This window comes from Buteo buteo, chromosome 8 (genome assembly GCF_964188355.1).
Source record: "Buteo buteo chromosome 8, bButBut1.hap1.1, whole genome shotgun sequence".
Lineage (NCBI taxonomy): Eukaryota > Metazoa > Chordata > Aves > Accipitriformes > Accipitridae > Buteo > Buteo buteo.
In genome coordinates this window covers 45,280,977-45,303,615 of record NC_134178.1, presented here as the reverse complement: position 1 = coordinate 45,303,615, position 22,639 = coordinate 45,280,977, and the positions used below count along the sequence as shown (strand labels likewise).

The following is a 22,639-nucleotide window of genomic DNA, read 5'->3' as shown; positions in this document are numbered from 1 at the left end:
AGAGCAGTGCAGGGAGAAACTTGCAAGTATTGTTATTAAGTAGCCCAGCAAAATCAGCCAATTAATTTGAGCCAAGGAAAATGTGATTTGCTGAGGAGTCTTCTTGGTTTTCCAAGAAATAATATTTTTGTAAACTTATATAGGTGATTATGGAACTTTCATTTTACATTAGGAATTGGACTTTAGGTTACAGTTGTGCAGCCATAATGAGGGATTTCTCTCAGCCTTTCAATAAACACATTCACCAACTGGAAGCAATTGCTTCACAAAACCACAGTGAAAATAGCGTCTGCTTTTACCAAGAGCTTTTTGTTTCCATTACATTTGAAAGGCCACTGAAACCATCATACGGATAAAAGTGAAACCCTCCTCTGATCAGAAAATAAACCCAGCATTTTTCAGCTCTTAAAATATGAAAACATTTAATTGAATGCATCTTTGTGTGGACTGTGGTAAACCATTCAACTATACGCTCAGTTTTAATTATTCAAATACATTTTACAAATTAATTACTAAAAAAGGCCTTCTTAAACTTGGGCTGAGAGAGCACTCACAATGTAGTGGACTGTGAAAACTTGTGTTTTGGCATAAAAGAGAGACATGTCCAATTAAACACCTACATGTCAGCTGTGGTGTTCAGGCTTTTTCACATCTACCATAAGCACCCTATTCTACATTAGAATAATCCTTGCCATGTTGAGCTTTAGTGCAGTGCTGCTGACTGGCATTCTTTGGTTGTTTGCAGTTTTTCTACAATCACTTGCTTATGTCTAATTCCCTTTGTGGGTGTTTGTATCCTAAGTGCTCAGAAAAATTCTGATGAGAAATATTCTGGCTTAGACTATTCTCATATGCCATGTATCCCTAACGTAGAATGGTATGCCATGTAATCCGCAGTTTCTCTCCACTGATTGGTTAAATTGGGTGCACATTACTCGTTTTCCCTGCATTACTGAAATAACTTTCTGGAACCTCTCTAATTCTCATTTTTCTTATTGTTTTTCTCATTTTCTCTCTTCCATCTTCCTTTTAGGGAAGCTAAGATGAAAAAAGGCATCAGGGAGTTTGCCAGCTTTATGCATCTTTTTTATTTCTTGGTTAAATGTTAATATTTGTTTAAGTTTTGAAATATTATTTGTTTTCTCTAGCATGACCGAAATCTAATTTCACACTTGCTTATGCCTACACCTTACAGCCAGGCTTAGAAGTAAGCTCCTCATCTCTTTGTGAATCTGGCACTACTTGAGCACCCATGGGGCTTTCACCTCTGGGTATTACAGAACCTTTGCACTTGCTCTTTGTGCCTTGACAAAATTATGAGAGTATAACTCCCAAGTGCTAGAAATCTGCCTGTGTGTGCAGGAGGAAGGAAACCTTCCTTAATCTGACAGTCCTCTGGAATTGCCCATCTCTCTCAAGATTTCTGAAGACGCTTTCCCTCAGTCTCAACAATCTACTCTTTTTCATTGTTACCCTGAGACACTATGTTCTCATTTTTCAGGGCAACCAGTGTAAAGGGGTAGGTGAAATTTTGTTAGAGGTCAAGAGCCTATAACAGCTTCTATTCCTAAATTCAGCACTCTAGAAAGTAGTGTCATCTGAAACTGAGCATGCTGCACTTCAGAGCATGGGTAGCTGTGAAGGATAGCTCCCCTCACTATATATAAGATCTTGCTTATACCCAGTTTGTAGTGTTCACGTGGGTATTTATACTCACCTGACAAGACAGATTACATTCACTAATGGTTTTATTGGACAGTTGCCTTCTTTTTGGCTGTCCTACTTCCCTGTGGAGCCCTAGCTCTGTCAAAGTTTATTAGCTGTTTCTTCTCACCATCCACCTGGAGATGGATACTTCTACTTGTTTATTCCATGGCCATGCTGTCTAATAAATGTGTATCAGAATGGACCCCATGGAGAATTTTAACCTTTCCTATTTTATATAATTAGCTGAGAATTTCTCTCTAGCATATTACAAATAAAACAGATTTTTTTTCCCCTTTTCTCAGACTTCCAATAATCTGTAAAAGCCATGCAGCACAAATTTCAGTACATGAAAGCAGAGCCAGCTAACAAAGCATCACGTTCTCATGCATCAGGCATGCATCAGCTAATGAAAATGAGGATTTCAAAAATCTTTGTGGGGACCTAAATTTCCCTTTCAGGCTAAAGGTCATGGATATATTCAGATATCTCTGTGTTTCCCTCATGCTGGCACCAAGATAAAAACTGAGATCGAAGGCTTGTTATCCATGGACTCCTAAATAGGAATTTATCACTAGATGACCTAATAGTTTCTTCTAGCCAGAGAGTCTTAAATTTTGGGTCATCTTCGCAGTTGCCATCCGGAATCATCTGTAAGGCAAATGAACATGCAGGCAGCCTTTCTAGTAGTTTAGAACTTGAAGGTGGCCTCTGCATTTCCTTATCTGCAGAGCTAAAACCATCTATGCCAAAACCTTTCTGGAAACAGTGGACATAGTAGCACTTAGGCCTACCTTTTATCTTTTTCAGCCAAAAATATACTAACGCTTCACCTACATTACAGAAAATACTACGATCTCACACCAGAATGGTTCTATTAGCATGCTTCTAGATGCTTTTCTTTCCTTCTTCTTCTGAGTGTGATCTGGGTTGCAATTCGTCAATAAGTTATTTAACTTTTCTTTGCCTGATGTATCAATTTTCCCATTAAATAATATTGTTTATTGGAAGAAGCAGAATTAAAACCTAATTTTACCAAAACAAAAACAAGGATTTTTGGAAGTCTTCCTAAAGAAGTTCTTCAAATGACTGACTTGTCATTAAACTTCATACTTCATAGAAACTACTAAGCATATCAAGCTTGCTTTATTTTTAAAAAGTTTTCAAAAGGTGGTTTCTGAAATCATCATGTTTTTCTCACTGGCATTTTCAGTTCTCATCTATATGGGTATGGTTAAGATGTGGATAATAAGTTGCTTCATCGGAGGTAATGAGTTCTCCAAAACAAACAATAATTCAATTTCTTAAATTGTCTGGATGGGAAACAAGGTGTGATTTCATGAGTTGTAGGTTTAGGACTTAGGCTGCTGTCAAGCAAGAAAAGATGATTAAAAAAGTCTTTCAAAAAAGTGTTAAGGTTAGAGCTGGCTGGGTTTTTCTGACTAAAGAGAAGTGTCAGTTCATTGAAACAGAAATGTTTTACAGGAAATCTTAGTTTGTATTAATTTTATTTTGAAGAAACTGTTTTGGAAGGCAACTTGACTACTTCCTGTCAACATGCTTAACAGGCTGCCCTAATGCTTGGCCTTTGAGAATTGGGAGAGTCTTAGCAAGTCTAGATCATCAGAATCTTTCTGAATCATTACAGCAAAATAGAGTTATGTAGTGCAAAACTGCTGGAGTTGGTCCATGCTGGATCAGCCCATGATAAAGCATAACAACAGTGATCATTTCCTAGATACTAGACTCAAAATGTGTCTACCTATCTAAGTATTCTGGAGGTAAAAAAGAATTTAAAAAAAAATGTATTTTCTATTTTGAAGAGGCACGTGACGACTTGTGGGAAACAATAGTTTCAAGATGCCTTTTAGGCTGATGAGTAGTCAGTCTATGGAAAGATTTTCTAAATAATTTCATATATTCAGTCCCTCTATGTGAAATAATAAACTTCCACACTGAGGTTATTATTTCAAAGGTAAAATTTAGTGTACAAAATATTGTTAAAAAATAAAATGTGGCCATCTACATTTATGAAACTTAATTGCATTTAAAATATTGCTTTTCCCTTCCTTAGATGATAAACCAGATCCTGTCTTAGCAAGAATTCTGGATGTCCCTTCTGTTCATATTCCGACCATAATTTCTCCTGTTACATCAGCTTCAGGAAAAAAAGAGAAGTCCGTCAAACAAAAATCAGGAAAATCTTTGTCATCTACAAAAGCAAGCCATGGCAAAATAGGCCCTCCACCATCTGATGACCCAGTAAAGCAAGAAGAAGGAAAGGTGAGAGAATAGACATTATCCAGTGAAGACAGAAAAGAAACAAACAAAAAACTCAAATACATAAACTTATGTAACAGAAGCATATATTCTCAGAGGGCTTTGAGCTGTGCCTTAACAAATTCCTAACAATTTATGGTGCTTCTAAGGATATGTTTTACTCTTCTAGTTGTTCTCAGATGTATATACTGGCAGCTGCTAATGAAGCTAGCCTTTATAACTCCATGATGTAGAGCAGTGTGTCTTCCATGGTCCACATACTTTTGTCAATTTTGGCTTTACGGTTACACCAGTTATATTATTAATATCTCAGTGACTAGAACTGCTCTAGAAATTAATTTTTAGTTTAACCCAAGTAGGAGAACTTTTCTGTGCTTTCCAAAACCTGTATTGGGAGGTCTAACCAACTGGTAAATTAGTGGAGACAGTTTTGCAAAAGCTTGCTCTGCAGTTTGGTCTTTCCAGCTGATCATGGGCCAGGGACCAGCAACTTGAGGAAGTGACTTTTGCCTGTAACTGAAGTACTTCTATCACAGGACAGGTCTTTGGAAAGGATGGATGACATTTCAAAAGCAGATTCTGAATTTCTATTATGGAATACTTAGCACAGAGTAATACAGGAATTACAGGATCATGTGCCTCAGAAATGCACAGCATTTAATCTTGAACACCTTCCACAGAGCTCTATGAGAAGCTTTTTGGCATTAAAACATGAGCAGGGGAGGCCATATCAGTTCAGGAATGGGTCACAGCTCCCCTCTGCAAAATTACTAGCCTAGATTATTTCAGGTCATTAGCTAACTATTGGCAGAATACTGTAGGCAACCACAGGAGGTTTGTTTGGTCCAGTGATCTCACAGATCAGCCAGAGTATGAGTTACATGAAAAGTTCTCAAAGAAGTATGGGAGGCAATATTAGCAGGGTGGTGGAAGAGGATGCAAGAGTTTTCTATTTGAGATGATTTAACGTCTTTTCTTTTTTGACACTGTTTTCTCCAGCCAGCAGTGTCCCAGAAACGGACACAATTAAAATACAAAACAAACTCTGAGAGAAGGACAGAAATGAACATGAATAGTGCTGAGAACCAATTTAGTTACAACCTTCAGTTTAGGAAAGGACAGTCTTCTCAATGTAGGCATAATCAGAACACAAAGCAGTGAGGTCCATAAACAGTTTCATGTAACGCTAATGCTCTAAAATACACTGTCTGGGATAATACTTTAATGGCAGTTATGATAAAAAGCTATCCTTTTTAACCTGATCAAGTTACAAAAAAGTAGCATATCTAGATAATGTGCTTGTTAAGTGTGGTTCTTAATATCTTTCCAGACTAACTGCAAAATTATTTGAAGCATATAGCAGTGTGTTTTTTTTATATTTCCCTCCTACTTGGTTCCATCTTTAATCAAGTATGGCTGAAATGATGAAGAAAGAACTGCTGGTTCTTCTCCCTCTTATGTTCTGCTTCTTCCATAGGCTGGTGGGTGATATGTAAAGAACATGAGTGGCACCAGGTCTGCCATCTTTTACTGCACTGTTTTCTCTTTTGTCCTGTTCCTCAGAATTTCTCCATGGAAAATTAATAGTAGTTCATCCAACTGTGGTGGCTTCCAATTCCAGAGGCATTTCATGAAACTCTACTTCAGTTCTTGCTACCATTTTCTAGGGCACTTCCCTGAAAAGGTTCACCACCTTCTGGTCTAAAGATCTGAACGTTTCTTTTTCAGAACTATGTCTTGGAAAACCATTTTTTTCTCTACTCTGGTTACTTTTGGCCACTTCTCTCAAAATCACACTTGCTATGCCCTCATCAGAGGCTTGTGAGTTATCTTCTCAGCTCCCTTGGCAAGGGAGGTTGAATGGAGATCATAATTCTTTTGACAGAGCTGGGCTGAACTGTTCAAAGAGGTAGATTGGGCAATATGGAAATGGAGGGTTAAATGCAGTGCAGGTTTATTAGAAACAGGAGATAGCTTCCATTACAAAGCAACTGAGAGGAGAGAGTAATAAGAAAGACAAGAGTGAACACATACTTGAGAGTTGTAAAAATAGCCTTGGAAGACTCTCTAAACACGATATACCTATGCTGCTTCTGTGATACCTAGTGGATGAAGTAGTGCTGTGGCTCTTGTTTCAACAGGGGTTCTGTCCATACCCACAGAAAGTCCTGCTGACCTAATTTCAACAAATTTAGTTAGGTATTTAAAGAGCATGAGCACAGAAAGTGGTGTAGGGAGTTGTCAAACAGCACTCAGCATAACATACAGCAATTGTGTGGCACAAATGAAGCCTATACAAACAAATATTCCTACCATTAAAATTCTGTCAGGAGGACATCTAAATTCCTCCTCTTCTTCCAGAAAGCGTTTTACTATTTGGTTTAGAATGTCTTCAGACAGAGAATATCCATATTAGTGCATGCAGCACCTAACTGTGTGAGTCTGCAAGTATTTTGGAGGACAGGATTACAATCCGAAGCGAACTTGACAAATTCACATGGACATGGTCTGTAAAATGGGATGCAATTCAGTAAGAATAAGTGCTAGGTTCTACAGTTACATATGAATAATCAATATATATCTACAGAATGGGTAACAGTTCTGTCAGTAGCAGTTCTACAGAGAAAGGTCTGAGTTGCAATGGATCACAAGCTATACATAAGTCAACGATGCCATCTTGCTGTGAGAAGGGCAAAGACGACATTGAAGTGAATAAAGAGGAGTATAGCCTGCTAAATCTGTGAAGTTATTTTCCGTTCAGGGCTGGTAGGGCCTCGTTTGAAGTACTGTGTCCAGTTATGGGTACTGCACTGCAAGAAAAATATGGGCCGCACTGGTGAGTTTTAAGGAAAGCACTGAGAAGGATCAGAGGTCTAGAAAACTTGACCTGTGGGGAAAGATTAAAAGGCTTGGTTTGGGTTGGTGTGATCTAGAGTTGAGAGACAGAATACCCTTCTGTAAAGAGCTAAAGGGACACCATCATCTCTTATGCTAGCCCATATAATCAGAAGAAATAATTAGAAGTAAACTAATTTTCTGCAAGAGAGATTCAGGCTAACCAATAGGAAAATGTCAGTAAGGTTAATCAAGGTAAAGCACTGGAATAGTTTGCCAGGAAACCTCTAGCCCTGGAAATTTTTAGAATTGGTTACATTAACAGTTTTCTCTACTGATATAGGTATACTTGATTCTATTTTTTTACCATTAGGGATAAGTAGATGACAACTGAGGGTTCCTTCTGCCCTATTCTGTGACTTCTACCCCATGATCCTGTGACTGCAATCTTAGGGTATTGAGAGTAGCCTTAATTACCCAGTAATATGATGTAATGTAACCATAAAATGTACAGCTTACTTTATGCTGAAAAACAGGTGGCAAAACATCTGCCAATATTTCCCTATATTTCTACTCCTAAAAATCAAGAATATGGGGTAATACCAGGACAAGTTCTCTCTGTTACCTCTGTCTGCAACCCAAAACTGTATTCACCTTGTGACTACAGGCATAGTGTAGTTCATTGTCACATAATTTGGGGGGGGGGATGACATCAAAGGGTCCATTGCTGTATTTTTTCCAAATGTTCCAGGGTCTTTTGACATTCCTTAGGTCAACCTCATCTTTTCTAGTCATCAAAACAGTTTCCACTACAGAGCAGTGCAAAGAGGATTACAGGTCATGACTCCCAAACATTCCTCCCTATCTCCTTCTCAAGTCAGTGCTGCATTTGCAGCAGACTGCTCTACTTATCTTTTGTATTCTTTTAATGGTTATAAGTAAAATAACTGATGTGCAACTTCAAGAATTATTTCATGCTCCTCTGCTTCACATTATCTGTTTATTGTCATCTCATCTTGACACTGTGCACAAGATAGCGTAATGACTCAGCAAAATGAATGGTTAGGAAGGGTTGTTCTTCAAGGGTTAACAAAGAGGAATGAAAGAATATAGTGTAGTCAAAGAAGGTAAGCTAATGTTTCCACTTCAGAATCCATAAATTCTCAAAATGTTAAAAATGAGTAGTAGAAAGTACTTTTTTTTTTCAAATGTCTTGTTACAACTGACATCTGTAATCTATTTTTTTTCTGTATTCTTTTAAAATGTGGAATAAAACTAATTCACATTTTGTTTTGTAGATGGAAATGGAAGAATCAGCTTCCCAAACACAAGTGATGTCAAATGCTCGTGCTTTCCCAAGTTTGAACGTCTCCTGTCCCAATGGACTAGTATTAACTTTCCTTGGTGAAAGTTTTGGAGGTTAGTTTTCTGAGCCACTGCAAAGTAAGGAATTTAAAAGAAGTTAAAATTACAGAAGAAAATTATTTCTGCCTTGGTGGGTTTAGATGTAACAATATGAATTTTTTTAATGTCTCAGATTGCTAAGTCTGTCATAATGTCTATTTAATAGTATTTGCAACATAAATAATGTCTTTTAATTCAAAAATGTAAAATCTAGAATTGCAAGTTGTTGGACGTAACAGATTGGGGGCAGAGAAGCAGCAACCCTAAAAAGCACTTGGGAGTCATGTTGGATAATCAGTTGAATATGCATGTATATTGGAATGCTAAAGAAAAATTAGTAAATTCAATTCATAAATGCATATATATTGAGGAATCTTGAGTGACAACAGGAAGATATGTTACCTGTACGCGCACCTCCTTTGGAATCGTATGTATTGTTCTTAAATTCACAAGACAAGATGTTCATATTTTGAATGATTCAGGGAAGAGTGACAGGAATTATTAAAGCATTGAAAGATGTATCTTATAGTGAGCTCATGTCAGCAGAGAACTCAATTTAGTTACCAAAATACAGGTCAAAGGTGTGACTGGTGCCAGTCTGGAAGTACAAGAAAACAGAATTTTGGTGATAGCTTGTAAACACAGTATACAAAAGTATTACAGATTTCAGGGCTTGAAAATGAAAAGATTTAAGTTATACTCATTTTTTAATGGTAAGAATGATTAGTAAAACTAACCCACACTGTGATGGCCTCTCTGCTACTGGATATTTTACAATCGGGTTTTTGTTGCCTTTCTAAAAGATATGATCAATTTCAGACAGGAATTATTTCATGTAAGTCCTTCGGTTTATGCCATCCAGTACATATAGAGAAAATGGTCATAATAAACCTTTTTGCCCTTATTGTTATGGGTTATATAGATACTTAAAAGTTTCTGTGCCTGATGTATCCTTCTGCAATGATTCCATTTCCCAGTGTTTTTGAAAACCAGCATGAGGTTCATCTTTGCATACTGTAAATCTCAGGGTTTTGTAGTCATGCCATTAGGTTTTGAAGCAGACAAATGTGAATTTTGTTGTTGTCATCGGGTCAATTTTAAAAAGAGCCACGCACAGATTTCAATTAATACCTATGTACAACAAATCTGTCCAGCCCAGGCTGTACTGGAGATACTGAGTATGTGACAATAGGTCAGCACAGCTAGCTGCAGAGGTGCCACATCCAGGAATAAACCAGATTTATTACACACACCAAGTACATGCTAGCAGTAATTCCAACACATCCTATGTGTGAGCTGTTGCATAAAAACCAGCAGAATTATTTGTCATCCTGGCAACTGATGAAACAACATATCTCTTACAAACCAGCCAAGTCGTAAGCCCAGTATATATAAATTAATTAAAAAAATCAGAAATTTGTATCAAATAGCATTAATAAATATAGTTTGGTACACAAGGATCCAGCACAAATTTATAAACATGTGAGACAGGAATGTCTTGATTTATTTTTTTTGGCCACATAGACCTGAATTGCTAGTAAAAGCTTCCCTCATTTTTCTTCTTGGACATCTCTCTCCTTTTCATTTCAAAATCATAGAATCATTGAACAGCCCAGGTTGGAAGGGACCTAGAAAGATCATCTGGTCCAATCTTTTGTGGGAAAGGGAGCCTAGATGAGATTATCCAGCACCCTGTCCAATTGCACCTTGAAAAACTCCAGCAATGGGGTCTCTACTCTGAAAAACAGAGTCTGTCCCTTACTCTGCAGATTACAGAGGAAGCCAGGGAGGGTTAGCCTTACTCACCTAAATTTGTATACCTCCTATAGACACCATGATGCTGGGGGTTTAACACTGTTTGAATGTGTGCTACGCAGTATTAATTAATTCAGAATTTGTTTTCAGATTTGAAAGGTGAAGCCACTACAGCTGAAGCTATGAAAGAGGTGGTAAAAAAGAGGGAGGCTGAAACAGATGAAGCCAAGGAAGAGGAGTTTGAAAAAGGTGAGGCCAAAACAAATAAAGCAAAAGAGGAAGAGGTTATGGAAAGTGGAGAGAAGGAACATGAGTTTACAGAAGGTGAAATAAAGCATGAAGACACCAAAAGAGAACAGGCCGAGCAGCCTACTCCGGATATTGTGGTTAGACAGAGTTATCCCCAAAAGGTAAAGAACTCTCATCTCTATACATCTGTGGCAAGGCAAACAGAACAAGAGGTGTCAAGAGTCATCACCAGTCAAGGAACTGTCATAAAGTACATGATGGATGGATCTACCCAGGTATGTTTAGTAGAATTCATTGAAAGCAACCTGCACGTGTGATTACACTTGAACTTGTGCTTGTCAACTGAGATAGAGAAGTGTCCAGTTTGTAGATGGAGTTAACTAACCACTGAGTTATGTGGCCATGTCAAGACTAAAATGCTCTTGGCTTTGTTCAGAATCAGAACTTAAGGCACATAGGGAGATTAAATGATGAAAACTTCAGGCACGTGAAGATTTTAGGCAACTTTGAGTTTAGGAAATAGCTGAATGTGGTTTTGAGAACTGCATTCCTGGACATAAACACCTGAAGTGTGGATTAGCTGGGCTTTGGGTATTTTTGGCAACAGAAAAGCATCCATATATTTTTTCAGTCATCTGAACAGACATATGGGATCCAGAAAGGACTTGAATTGTTCTTCAATCCTGCAGACACCTTTAGGTATCCTAAATTTTCATCAAAAAGACTTTATATTCCTAAGTACCTTCCTTGTTTACACATATTTAGGTTGTCTGGAGTTCTGGTTCCTTTTAGGTGCTATAGGCTAGATACCAACTTTGCAGATACTGTAATCAATCTACAAGCAACTATCTTTTTAAAGTGTAAGACTGTATGTGTAGTTCGCAAACAGGTGAAAAGAGGAGTCATCTGTTTTGACTCGGAAACTGTCAAAATAATTCCTTATTTCCTCAAGTTTTTCTTCTAAGTGGACCACAACTCCTAGTACAAGTTCTTTACATTCATTGATTACATTAGATCTTAAACTATTTAGCCAGGATTTCTGAGAAACTTATCCATTTCAGAAATATGCAAAGGAGCTAGCTGCTCTATGTCTATATATTCTCAACATACTTTTTCCTGACAGAAGAATATAGATCTTAATGTGCCTACCATGATTGTACCGTAGTCTTTGTATAAGCACTTTATGAGTGCATCCTTCTTTATATTAACTCAATGTTTGTGACTCATCAAGAATATATTGCATATAGATAAGCATTCAAAAAAGAATAAATTGTTAATTACCTTACAGTAACTGTAACTCTTGAGATGTTTCTATATGTTGTCCATTTGTTTTCCACGTTGTACCATCTTTTCCCTAGAATATCTGTACTGTAAATGAATTCAGGGATGAGTGTTCCCTGCCACACAGGGAACATGCGTATTAAGAGTTGAGTGTAATGGACAATAGATCTCAGAAACCAGCTATAATAAGATAAATAACCATGACTTCTTTTTGTTAGCTGTCTTGATAGCTAAAAAATTAACAGCAATCCTAGACATGTGGAATACCTGAATACAGATCAATATGGTGATACAAATGCATTACCAGTGCAACAAAAAAAAACATCAACCTTTGACCACTTAAATAGTCAAAGAATAATCTTTACTGTTTACTTTTATAATGCCTATTTGTTACTAAATAGAGTCCCCATTAATTATATATGTCAACTGCAGCAATTAGCAGTCCTTTCTTTTTGAGATAGCTTCTTTATTTCTTATATTCATTCTGAGAGTCTTTTACTCCACCCCCATCACCCACAATATTCTAGTGACTATTGCATTTGCAACACATTCTTTTGAGACTTTCTATTGGTAGTTGAAGTGATTTTTAACCTCTAGTATGTCCTTGATTGCTGTAGATTCTGTTTGCTGATGGCACAGTGAGTAGGAGTCCTGATTCTGGCCCTGTCCTACCACCACCTACAATTCTAGATAACATGCAACTGTTACCAGAATCGGAGCCTTCACCTGAGACCAGCACTAAGAAAGGTAACATTTCCAGTGTTTTGGACACATTTAAAGTTAGCAGGGATGATGATACTTAACAAAGGGCATATTTCTTTAGTCTGAAAATTCTGCTAGTGTGAAAATGCAATTTTATCTGTACTCAGCTGCTGCACACTACTAATTTGTTACCTTCATATCAAATCATTTCTCTCCTACTCCAGTTTTATTTTTCCTCTAACATGCTAGGACTGTAATAAGTATAAGGGTGGGTAAGAACTACATCAGTATCAGAGCGATTCAACACAAAGTATTTTAAAAGAAATCCTTGTAGCTACAGTAGTGTCAAATCCTTACTTATGTGTTACACAGTTTTTAGTCTTGGTATTGAGAAATGCTTCTCTCGCAAAGGACTTACTGTATTTTTCTTTCTCGTTGTATGTATTCCAAGGCACCTACTATTGGTCATTATTAATTGGTTGTATGGACTTGTGGTCTGTCCCAATATAACCATTCTCACGTTATTGTGTTTGGCTGAGAAAGAACCAAATAACAGTTTACCTAATACCTCAGAGTGTAGTCCGAGACCACTGTCAGTGCTCCTTAGTCCAAAGAATAATTATGACTTGTCATAATATTAACGTATAATTTAATGGATGTATGTGAATAAAAATTGCTGCCAAAGAGAAAAGTCTCTTAAAAAGAGACTTTCAAGCACAGTCTTTGTTCTGAGGATATTCCTTAGGATAAGTGGAAGGATATTTGAGAACTTCCCTGACAAACCAGCTTCTAATTTTCAGTCTCAGTATCTGTGGCCAGTGTATATGCTTCATTCCTTATCCTTTATTTATGATCACTTCCCCCCGCCCCCCCGACTTTTTCTCTCTACTGCCATAGTCTTGACAAATTTACAGTGAAAAGTTTCATCTCTCTCTGGCTTTTTTTTCTCCCCCCACCTCCCCCCAGAATGTATATGCTGTAAGCCTTTTAGGCTTCTCTCTGAACTATGCTGTTGTCTTTTGTATACTTTTAGTCTAAGTTCCTTTTCTTGAATATGGGAGACCAGAGTTCTCTATCACATTCTTAATAAGATCTCTCCAATTCCCTTTCACAACTGAATCGCCATCCTTTTCTTCTGATATACCATAGGATTGTGTTTGCCTTTTTGTCACCGTATTTTCACACTGGTAACTGGTATTCAGGTCTGTCTTTTCTTCTACTGTTGGAAACTTGTCTGAAGCATAAATTATTTTTATTCCTTTTTGCATTAAATTTCATTCTAATAGGGTGTATCATCATATTACTTCAATCTTCAGGCTCGTGGGGCAGTTTTGGATGCCTTTTTTCTGTGATCCATTCAGGTTTTCTTGTTCATTGATAGTCCCTTCCAAAGTCTTGTCATAATCAGGTGTCATTAGCATGCTGTTTACTTTTTCTGTGTCATTAATGAACACATTAAATAAGATTAGTTCAAGGGCATGCCTTGAGTAACAGCACTTGTAATTGTCCTCCAGCCTGATAAATAGTTCTTCTTTCAATTCTGTCAAAAGCAATACTCACAGAAACTCTTCACTTTCTTGATTTTGCCTTTTGCTTTAGAGAATACCAAGTCTGATATAGAAATTTTTGTTTCTGCAGGGAAAGGCAGTGACAGAAACAGTGTATCACACCCAAACAAGGATGAGTTCTTTGAAAATACTGTGCAGGGTCTGGTTAATTCTGAGCAACCTAAGGAGAAGCTGGCAGGAACCTGGATAACAACTACTCCATCAGGCATTCAAGTGGGCACGGAGGGAGGAAAGAGAATGGATCTGAAACCAGTCTTAATCTATCAGGCAACCGACCCAGCTGATGGAACGGTATTACTATTTTTGTGTTACTATAGCACTGTTTACTAAGCTAAGAGACAGGACTGGCATTGTATAAGTTGTAGGATTTGTTCTTTGAACATATATCCTACAGGTTGTCTTATTACACTGTTACTAATATAAAAGGTTTAGATTTTGAAGAAAATGCCCATCCTCGGTCTCTGGTAGATCAAGTTGCAGTAGTCTTTAGAGTTTCAGTACATAATGCCTTGTTTTACTGTTGTTGCTGTTACAATATCACAGAGCTAATATAAAGGAGTATTCCTTCATTCTTTCAGGTTATGACTGTACGAGACGATGAAGTGATAATTGTTGAGAAGCTGGATGGCAGCAGAGTAGTAGATCATGCTGATGGTACTAGGATCACGACTTTTTATCAAAACTGTGAAGAACTTTTTGTACCAGAGGATAGTGAGGAAACAGGTAAAATCAAAAGGGGAGCACTTATCTCTGCTATATCTTGTGAAGCAGATAATTGTCAAAATATGCTAAAGAAGGCTCATACCAATAGCCTAGACAATAAATCCACTAGTGCAGTCTAGGCTTAGTTTGTCTGCTCTGTCTTTTTTTATTCAGTATTCAGGGCAAAAATTACATTGTAGCAAACAGGCAAATTTCCTTCTTTCCATGTATAAACTTACATGACCCATCTTCGCAATGAGACCACAAGTGCCTGAGTTCTAGTATGTTCGTTGCCTGCTCTCCACCTACTCTGATACAACAAGCAAGCTGACTTGAGTCTTAACCAAATAGGGTATAAGGACCAGGGCATCCTCATATTCCCCAGAGAGGCCATGGACTCACCAGCCTTAGATGTATTCAAAATTTGATTGAATGTGGCCATGGAAAATGCCACACCTAGTAGAAGTGAAACTATATTCACCTGAAACAAGTGGGGCTAATGGTCATCTGTGTTTCTTCTGGCTGGCAGTATATTCTGTATGCTTAGTTCAGTTGCTGGCTAAGTTCTGTTATTAACATGAAGTATATATTTACTGTGTGGGTGTCAGGACTGTTGTGTTCAAACACAGTAGAAAGTTCTGGTTGTGGAACACCTCTGTCTAGGGTTTTAAAAATCAAAACAATGACCTTGAACTGGTCTGCCTATTCAGTGGGAAGGCAATTAACATACAGATTAACATAACCAGATTAACATACCGGTTTGATTTGTTTTCCCTGACTTCTGCTGCTGAAAAGGAATTTCTTCACATCTTAGAGCTTGTATCACAGGCCTAAAAAATTTCAGTGGTCCAACTTGTATGTTACAAATATCCAGATCATTATGGTTAGTACTGTACTTGATAAATTAGAGAGTACTCTCCTGACCACACCAGCTACAGATGGTTACAGACTTTTTTTTTTGCTGTTGGATTTTCCTATATTCAGTGCACAGTCCAAAAATTTGAATGTTGCATATTGTTCACCTAACATAAAATCATGTGATAAAGGATGTTATGAAATCTGAGGGTCTTTTACTGAGGAGATAAAGGTCCAGCCTTATGAGAGAAAAGGCAAATTGAATCCTAAGACTTTTCCATGGTTCATGTGCTCCTGCCTAGTTGTTCTGTATTAATTCTTAGATGAACCCTCGGAAGCCATCACAAGGAAGGTGAAATGTATGCAAGTAGAGAATCCTGAGTTTGCTACTGTTATAATAAATTGTGAGGACGGTACCTGTTGTACCATCTTTGGAGATGGGACTTCTATTATAGCAAAGCCACAGGGAACATATCAGGTGGGAAATATTTTTAGTTTGTGACAGTGAAATGTATCATTGTGTTCCAAGTTCCCTGCCATCAGCGTCTCTCACCTTGACTATTTTAACTCCCTTCTTTATAGCCTTCACAATTCCTATGATTCCTTCTCTTTTGTACTCTGCCAATATTTAGATATTAGAGGTCCCAGTCAACTGGAAGCTGGGAAGTGTTGTCCCAATATTCAAGAAGGAAGACCCTGGTAACTACAGGCCTGTCAGTCTCACTTCAGTGCCTGGTAAAATTATAGAGAAGATTATTCTGGAAGTTACTGAAAAACACTTGAGAAACAATACAGTCATTGGTCATAGCTAGCATGGGTTCACAAGGGGAAAGTCCTGCTTAACTAACTTAATTTCCTTTTATGACAGTGTCACCCATCTAGTTGACCAAGGGAAGCCAGTAGATGTGGGATTTTATTTTAAGCAAAGCTTTTGATACTGTCTCTCACAGTATCCTTCTGGACCAAATGTCCAGCACACAGCTAGACAAGTCCGTAATATGTTGAGTGAGCAACTGGCTGACAAGTTGGGCTCAAAGAGTTATAGTAAATGGGGTTACATCAGGCTGGCGGCCAGTCACCAGTGGGGTTCCCCAGGGCTCAATTTTAGGGCCAATGCTCTTTAATGTTTCTATTAAATCATCTGGACGCAGGAATCGAATGTACATTAAGTTTGATGATGATACTAAACTAGGAGGAGCTGTGGACTCCCTTGAGGGTAGAGAGGCCTCACAGATAGATCTGGATAGACTAGACAGCTGGGCAATCACCAACTGTATGACATTTAACAAGAGCAAGTGCCGGATTCTCCACCTGAGATGGGATAATCTTGGTTATGCATACAAATTGGGGGATAAGAGGCTGGGGAGCAGTGCCGTGGAGAGAGATATAGGGGGTTGGGTAGGTGGCAAGTTGAATATGAGGCAACAGTGTGCCCTGGCAGCCAAAAGGACCATGTCCTGGGGTGCATCAAGCAGAGCATCGCTAGCTGGTCAAGGGAGGTGATTGTCCCACTCTACACTGCACTGGTGCGGCCCCACCTCGAGCTCTGTGTGCAGTTTTGGGCGCCCTGAGTATAAGAAGGACATCAAACTGTTAGAGTGTGTCCAGAGAAAGGCAACCAAGATGGTTCAAGGTCTTGAGGGCAAGACTTACAAGGAGCAGCTGAGGTGACTTGGTTTGTTCAGCTTGGAGAAGAGAAGGCTGAGGGGTGACCTCATCGTTGGGGGGTGACCTCATCACAGTTTACACCTTCCTGAAGGGGGACGGTGGAGGGGGAGGTGCTGATGTCCTCTTTCTGGTGACCAGCGATAGGACACGAGGAAATTGAATGAAGCTGCATCAGGGGAAGTTCAGATTGAATGTTAGGAAAAGGCTCTTCACTGAGAGGGTGATGGGTTACTGGAACAGGCTCCCCAGGAAAGTAGTCATGGCACCAAGCCTGTCAGAGTTCAAGGAGTGTCTGGATGATGCTTTTAGTCATATCATTGAGTTTTAGGTAGTCCTGAGAGGAGCAGGGAGTTGGACTCGATGATCCTTATGGGTCCCTTCCAACTTGAGATATTCTACGATTCTATGATACTTCCTCAAAACTGTATAGTATATTTAAATCACAAGCTTAAATTTCCTGAAGTTAAAGAAAATATTGCAGAGACTAACATCAGCCTAACTCCTGGACCTCATCTTCCTTCTTTCTCTCCCTCTAGTCCTTCAAAACTGCATGATTCAGTAGCAAAGGTCTGAGAGCTCTCCTCTTGATTTGCAACTATTGTTCATTTTCATGGTACCTCTAAAACTGAAGATTTCACCTTTCAAGACTGAACCTTTTCCCTTCTTACTGTGATAGGTTTTACCCAAGAAGACAGGCTCTCTTTTCATTGATGAAGATTGCTCAGCAGTTTATACCCATGAAGTTTACAATTTCATCAGCAAGAAAGAAGAGAAACAAGCAGGGAGATACATTATGAAACACACTTCCAGCACTGTTTGTGAGATGATGGATCCTGAAGGAAATCTTTTTAAGGTAAAATACATGGAAAGGAACAAGTTTCTGCATTTTAAGTACTTTTTATCTTATAAACATCTCTCAAAGTCAGCTTGTAGCCTTGTAGTACTTATTCTTAAAGTAGCTTAGCTAGCCAGAAGAAACAGCTCCTGAATCAGGTCTCTGAAATGTTCTTGAGGATGTGATGCATTTCCCTTTTTTGGTATTTCCCCCTTTTTAGAGAGGTTGAAATAAAACACATGGTCTACAGTTTACCTCACCTGTGAAGTTACCTTAATTAGCATGACTTGTCTTATAGCAAAAAGTCATCTCTGCAAATGAGGATTAAAAATGAGAGAGCATATTGGCTTTTCAGAAGGTCCGTGGAAATGCTCTAATCTGTCTGGTAAGGCAAATATTGTTGTAAAAGGAATGATTCAGTCTTTTAAAGTCATACTGATTGTGCTGTGCTCCTTTCACACCTAAGAGACATTTTTGAGCTAGGTTAGTACTTAGTTTTGAGTTCAGGAAACATGATGTGTCTGTGACCTACATACTATTTTCTAATTAAAGGTTCTAATTAAACATTCTAAGTGTGACATCCTTAGAGTATACTTTCTATTGTTGCAATTGTAATCATTACCATTTTCCCAGATTCCTGTGAAACAGCACTGCGGTTCTGCTGGACATACGCATTATAATAAAGTTTTTAACCTCATTTCCTAGGCTGAAGAAACAGTGCTTATATAAATCTATGCTATCTGTCACTCTTTCCCTAACAAATTTTGAACTGATCAACAGAGGGGTAGAAATTTCAAAGATACCAAGTTCCTACAAAATCAGTGCAATTCAAAGCAGCCCAGAAGTTGCTTGGCATCGGAATCAGCACGTCCTGCTTTTTCTCAGCTGATACGTAGGGAACAAGGGAAGCAGGTTGAGGTGACCATGGGGCAGTTGAAGGTATTGTGGGAGCAGTGATCACAGGGGATATGGGGCAGTGTAGTAAGAAAGGCAAGATTAATGGTTAGTAGGGATGGCAACCAGGTACAGGTGTAATAGCATTGGTTTTTCCTCTGTCCTAGTCACACCTGAGACTAGAGTGAAATGGGCATGGACTGGGTGTGGCAGATTCAGTTCATGGACCACCCTTTGAATCACTTTGGTTTAAACTGTATCTTCCAAAGGCAACTGTCCTTCAACTGACTATACTAAGAATTAGAGGCATTATTATACCTTGTGTGCATATGTCAACGGCATGTAAGTTAATCATCACGAGATGGAAATACTGTAGAAATTCACTCAGTATTATCGTAAGATTATCTGAGACCATATTTTTAAAGTGAATAAATGCCTGAAAAGGGACCCCTCTATCCATATATACCTATATATATATATCTATACATATATATAGGTAGATAGATATATAATCTGTATCTATATCCATGTCTCTTCATATATCAATATGTATATAGATGTATATATATTTATACATACATACACCAGGTGTATGTAGGTGGATAGATAAATATATATATAATTTATACCTTTTCATATGTCAACATGTATATAAATGTGTGTATATATAGGGGTATATATTTATACGTACATTCACCTATATACCTCTATATAGGTGAATATATACACACATGTATGTATATACACATATATATACACACATTCATATGAGTATATATGTATGTCCTATGTAATTATTAACTAACATTTTAGTGTATAGACATATATATAATTATTTATATATTTGTGTGTAGGTGTATATACATAGATACATATATACCTCACAGAGGTACATCAGTACCTGTCTGAGTATACAGTTACCTGGCTTGACCAGCAAGTGAGTATTTTTGTGTGAAGTTGCCTATTGATGCCTGCAGATATATATGTTGAAGATGGAATGTAAGCATGGATGGCCCCATTTGACAGCTAACAATCCTTGAGCATTTATTAAATACCAGCATGTGATATTAGCATTTATGATACAGCATGTCTTTCTAGAAATGTTTGGTTTGATTTTTTTTCACTGCCTTTTCAGTTTTGGTCTTCTTTTCTTTTTCCTGTGAATTCCAGGTTGCTCAACCTGAAATATGTTTTTTCTGTCTCTTTCATTGGGCTGTTATATTACAGTTCAGCAGCAAATTACTATTTTAAACGTATCAAGTAACTCAAGTAATTTTATATAATTTCTATTACAGGTCATGGCGGATGGCAGCACATCTGTATGTGTTCCTAGCATTGGCTCTCATGACAAGGAAGACGGAAGTTCGGCATCAGCACTCCCAGAAGTTAACAAACCTATCACTTATGATGAGCATGTCCCCAGGTAAACTGCACTGGATTCATAGGTTTACGCTTTCTTTCTTCACTACACTGTATTTGTACAGGGTTTGTAGATTTGCGCTTCCTTTGTTCAGTACTCTGTATTTGCACATTTGATGTCGTTGTTTTGGAGTTCCTTTTTCTTGCCACATCATCACAGTACTTTTTCATTTTTGTCATCTGGAAAAGAATGCAATTTGAAAGCCATTGGATTTGATCAGTGTGGTGGGTTGACCTCGGCCTCCTGCCAAACACCCACCCAGCCGCTCTCTCACTCCCCCTCCTTAACAGGACAAGGGGGGAAAATAAGATGCAAAAGGCCGTGGGTCAAGATAAAGACAGGGAGATCACTTTCCAATCACCGTCACAGGCAAAACAGACTCAATTTGGGGAAAATTAATTTAATTTATTGCCAATTAAAACAGAGTTGGATGGTGAGAAACAAAGACAAAAAACTAAAACACCTTCCCCCACCCCCTCTTCCTCTCAGGCTCAACATCACTGCCTCATTCCTGACCCCTCTACCTCCTCCCCACCCCAGCCGCGCAGGGAATGGGAGGTTGCCATCAGTCCATAACAGCTCCTCTCTGCTGCTCCTTCCTCCTTGCACTTTTCCCATGTTCTATCGTGGGTCCTTCCCACGGGCTGCAGTCCTTTTGGTTAAACCTGCTCCAGCGTGGGTTCTCCACAGCCTGCGGTTCCTTCAGGAAATATCCACCTGCACTGGCGTGGTCCTCTCCACGGGCTGCAGGGGAATCTCTGCTCTGGCACCAGGACCACCTCCTCCCCCTCCTCCTTCTCTGACCTTGGTGGCTGCAGGGCTGTTTCTCATACTTTATCCCTCACTCGTCACTGCCTGTGTGGCATTTTGCCCTTTCTTACACACACTTTCCCTGGGGCACCACTATCTTGGCTGTGGGGCTCAGCTGTGCCCTGTGGAGGGTCTGTTGGAGCCAGCTGGGACCGTCTGTGTCCAGCACAGGGCAGCCCCGGTCACTCCTCACAGCAGCCACCCTGCAGACCCCCGCTGCCAACACGTTGCCTCCTACAGCCGATACAATCCCATGCGTGTGTCTGGCTCTGTAGGTTCTTCATTGTCTATGCGGATGGTTCTGGAACTGAGCTCCTGCGGAGCAGGGATGTACACCGGTATCTTGCCGAAGCCTGTAGTGATCCCGCTGCTGCTGTCTTGCAGGATCCTGTACAAGAACGTCCAGGTAGGAAAATCTTTATGTCTTTTCCGATGAACTAACAACAGAAATAGGTGGAGTCAGAAGTTTTGAAGTTCTTATTTGGACAGGAAATTTGAAAATGTTTTTCCCCATGTAGAGAGGCACCCACACTTCTGGCAGTGAAGCATGGGCAAGAAGGAGCCTTTGGAAAACTCTGGGAAGCAGAGAATTAACGAAATGACACTGTGAAGCGATAAGTGAACAAACAACTGGCATATCTTTATCTGCTCTCAGACATGCAAACAAAAGTGATTTGCAAATGCATAGATTCTCTGTGTATTTACCATCGAAAAACATTGACTGTATCACAGTCTTCATTAACCATAGAGCTCTGTTTATCAATGAAGACAATGATACTCTGATGTTGAGCCTTTGTCTGTTGGAAAGGATAAATATATGTAATTAAGAAGCTGGAAAAATATGACTGAAATAGGGGATGCCAGTAGTACATGGCACCAGCCACCTCGTAGTAGCAATACAGGAAGTTACATCCTGAAATGATTGGTTATCATTGCAAAGTTAGTTGGAGACACTGTGTTTCTATAAAATACACCGTGACTTAATAGGTAGATCCTAAGAAAATAAATATATCTTTAAAAAGACAGGAACGTATATTTCCCCTGAATATGGCAGGAAGATAAGGATAGTTTGCTTCAAGTCATAAAGTACTAAGACATTCTTCTCAAAGTTTTATATCATAAGCATGGAGAGCAGTTTTCCTACCTACTACTCTTGCCAGGTTTTGCACATTTTTTAAATGCTGCTTCTGTTTGCAATAATGACCAGTTCCCCATTGTATAAAATAAATGAAATCATTTTGCCACGGGAAGAGGAAAAGAGAAAGGGCACTGAGGGAGACAGAAAGATAGGGAAGGTGGAAAGATCAGGAAGATGGAGAAGATAGATACCCAGTAAAAATCCCAGTCAAGAAAACCTGCTCACAACCAGCAGTCATTTATAATAGTAGCACGTCTGCTTTTCCAGACTTCATACTCTACCTTTCTCAATAGTGGCTCCATTTGTCTTGACACCAAGGTTCTACAATTTTGTAGCATTCTGACAAAGTACCTCAGTGGTCATATCCATTTTGAAGGCCACCTATGGCGTAGATAATAGTAGATTAAGTAGACTTTTGGGTTGGAAAAAAAATTTTGAAGAACATTAAAATTAATCAGAACAATAAAAAGAGATAATAAATCATCTCTAATGGAATCCATCCAGTGATCAGATTGTGAAGTATAAAATACAGTGAAGAA

The 22,639-nt window shown here is 38.7% G+C and overlaps 1 protein-coding gene across 1 annotated transcript in view; it reads left to right on the top strand.

Annotated features, from left to right (window-relative positions):
* The window catches only part of SPAG17 (sperm associated antigen 17), a 99,569-nt gene that overhangs the window by 57,090 nt on the left and 19,840 nt on the right, over positions 1 to 22,639 (top strand). Inside the window, exons 24-33 of the mRNA XM_075034474.1 lie at positions 3,779 to 3,987; positions 8,118 to 8,238; positions 10,129 to 10,502; positions 12,126 to 12,255; positions 13,849 to 14,069; positions 14,357 to 14,501; positions 15,659 to 15,813; positions 17,680 to 17,856; positions 20,028 to 20,155; positions 21,238 to 21,368. Of these exons, the coding sequence (XP_074890575.1) occupies positions 3,779 to 3,987; positions 8,118 to 8,238; positions 10,129 to 10,502; positions 12,126 to 12,255; positions 13,849 to 14,069; positions 14,357 to 14,501; positions 15,659 to 15,813; positions 17,680 to 17,856; positions 20,028 to 20,155; positions 21,238 to 21,368 (1,791 nt within the window). The remainder of the gene's footprint in view (positions 1 to 3,778; positions 3,988 to 8,117; positions 8,239 to 10,128; positions 10,503 to 12,125; positions 12,256 to 13,848; positions 14,070 to 14,356; positions 14,502 to 15,658; positions 15,814 to 17,679; positions 17,857 to 20,027; positions 20,156 to 21,237; positions 21,369 to 22,639) is intronic.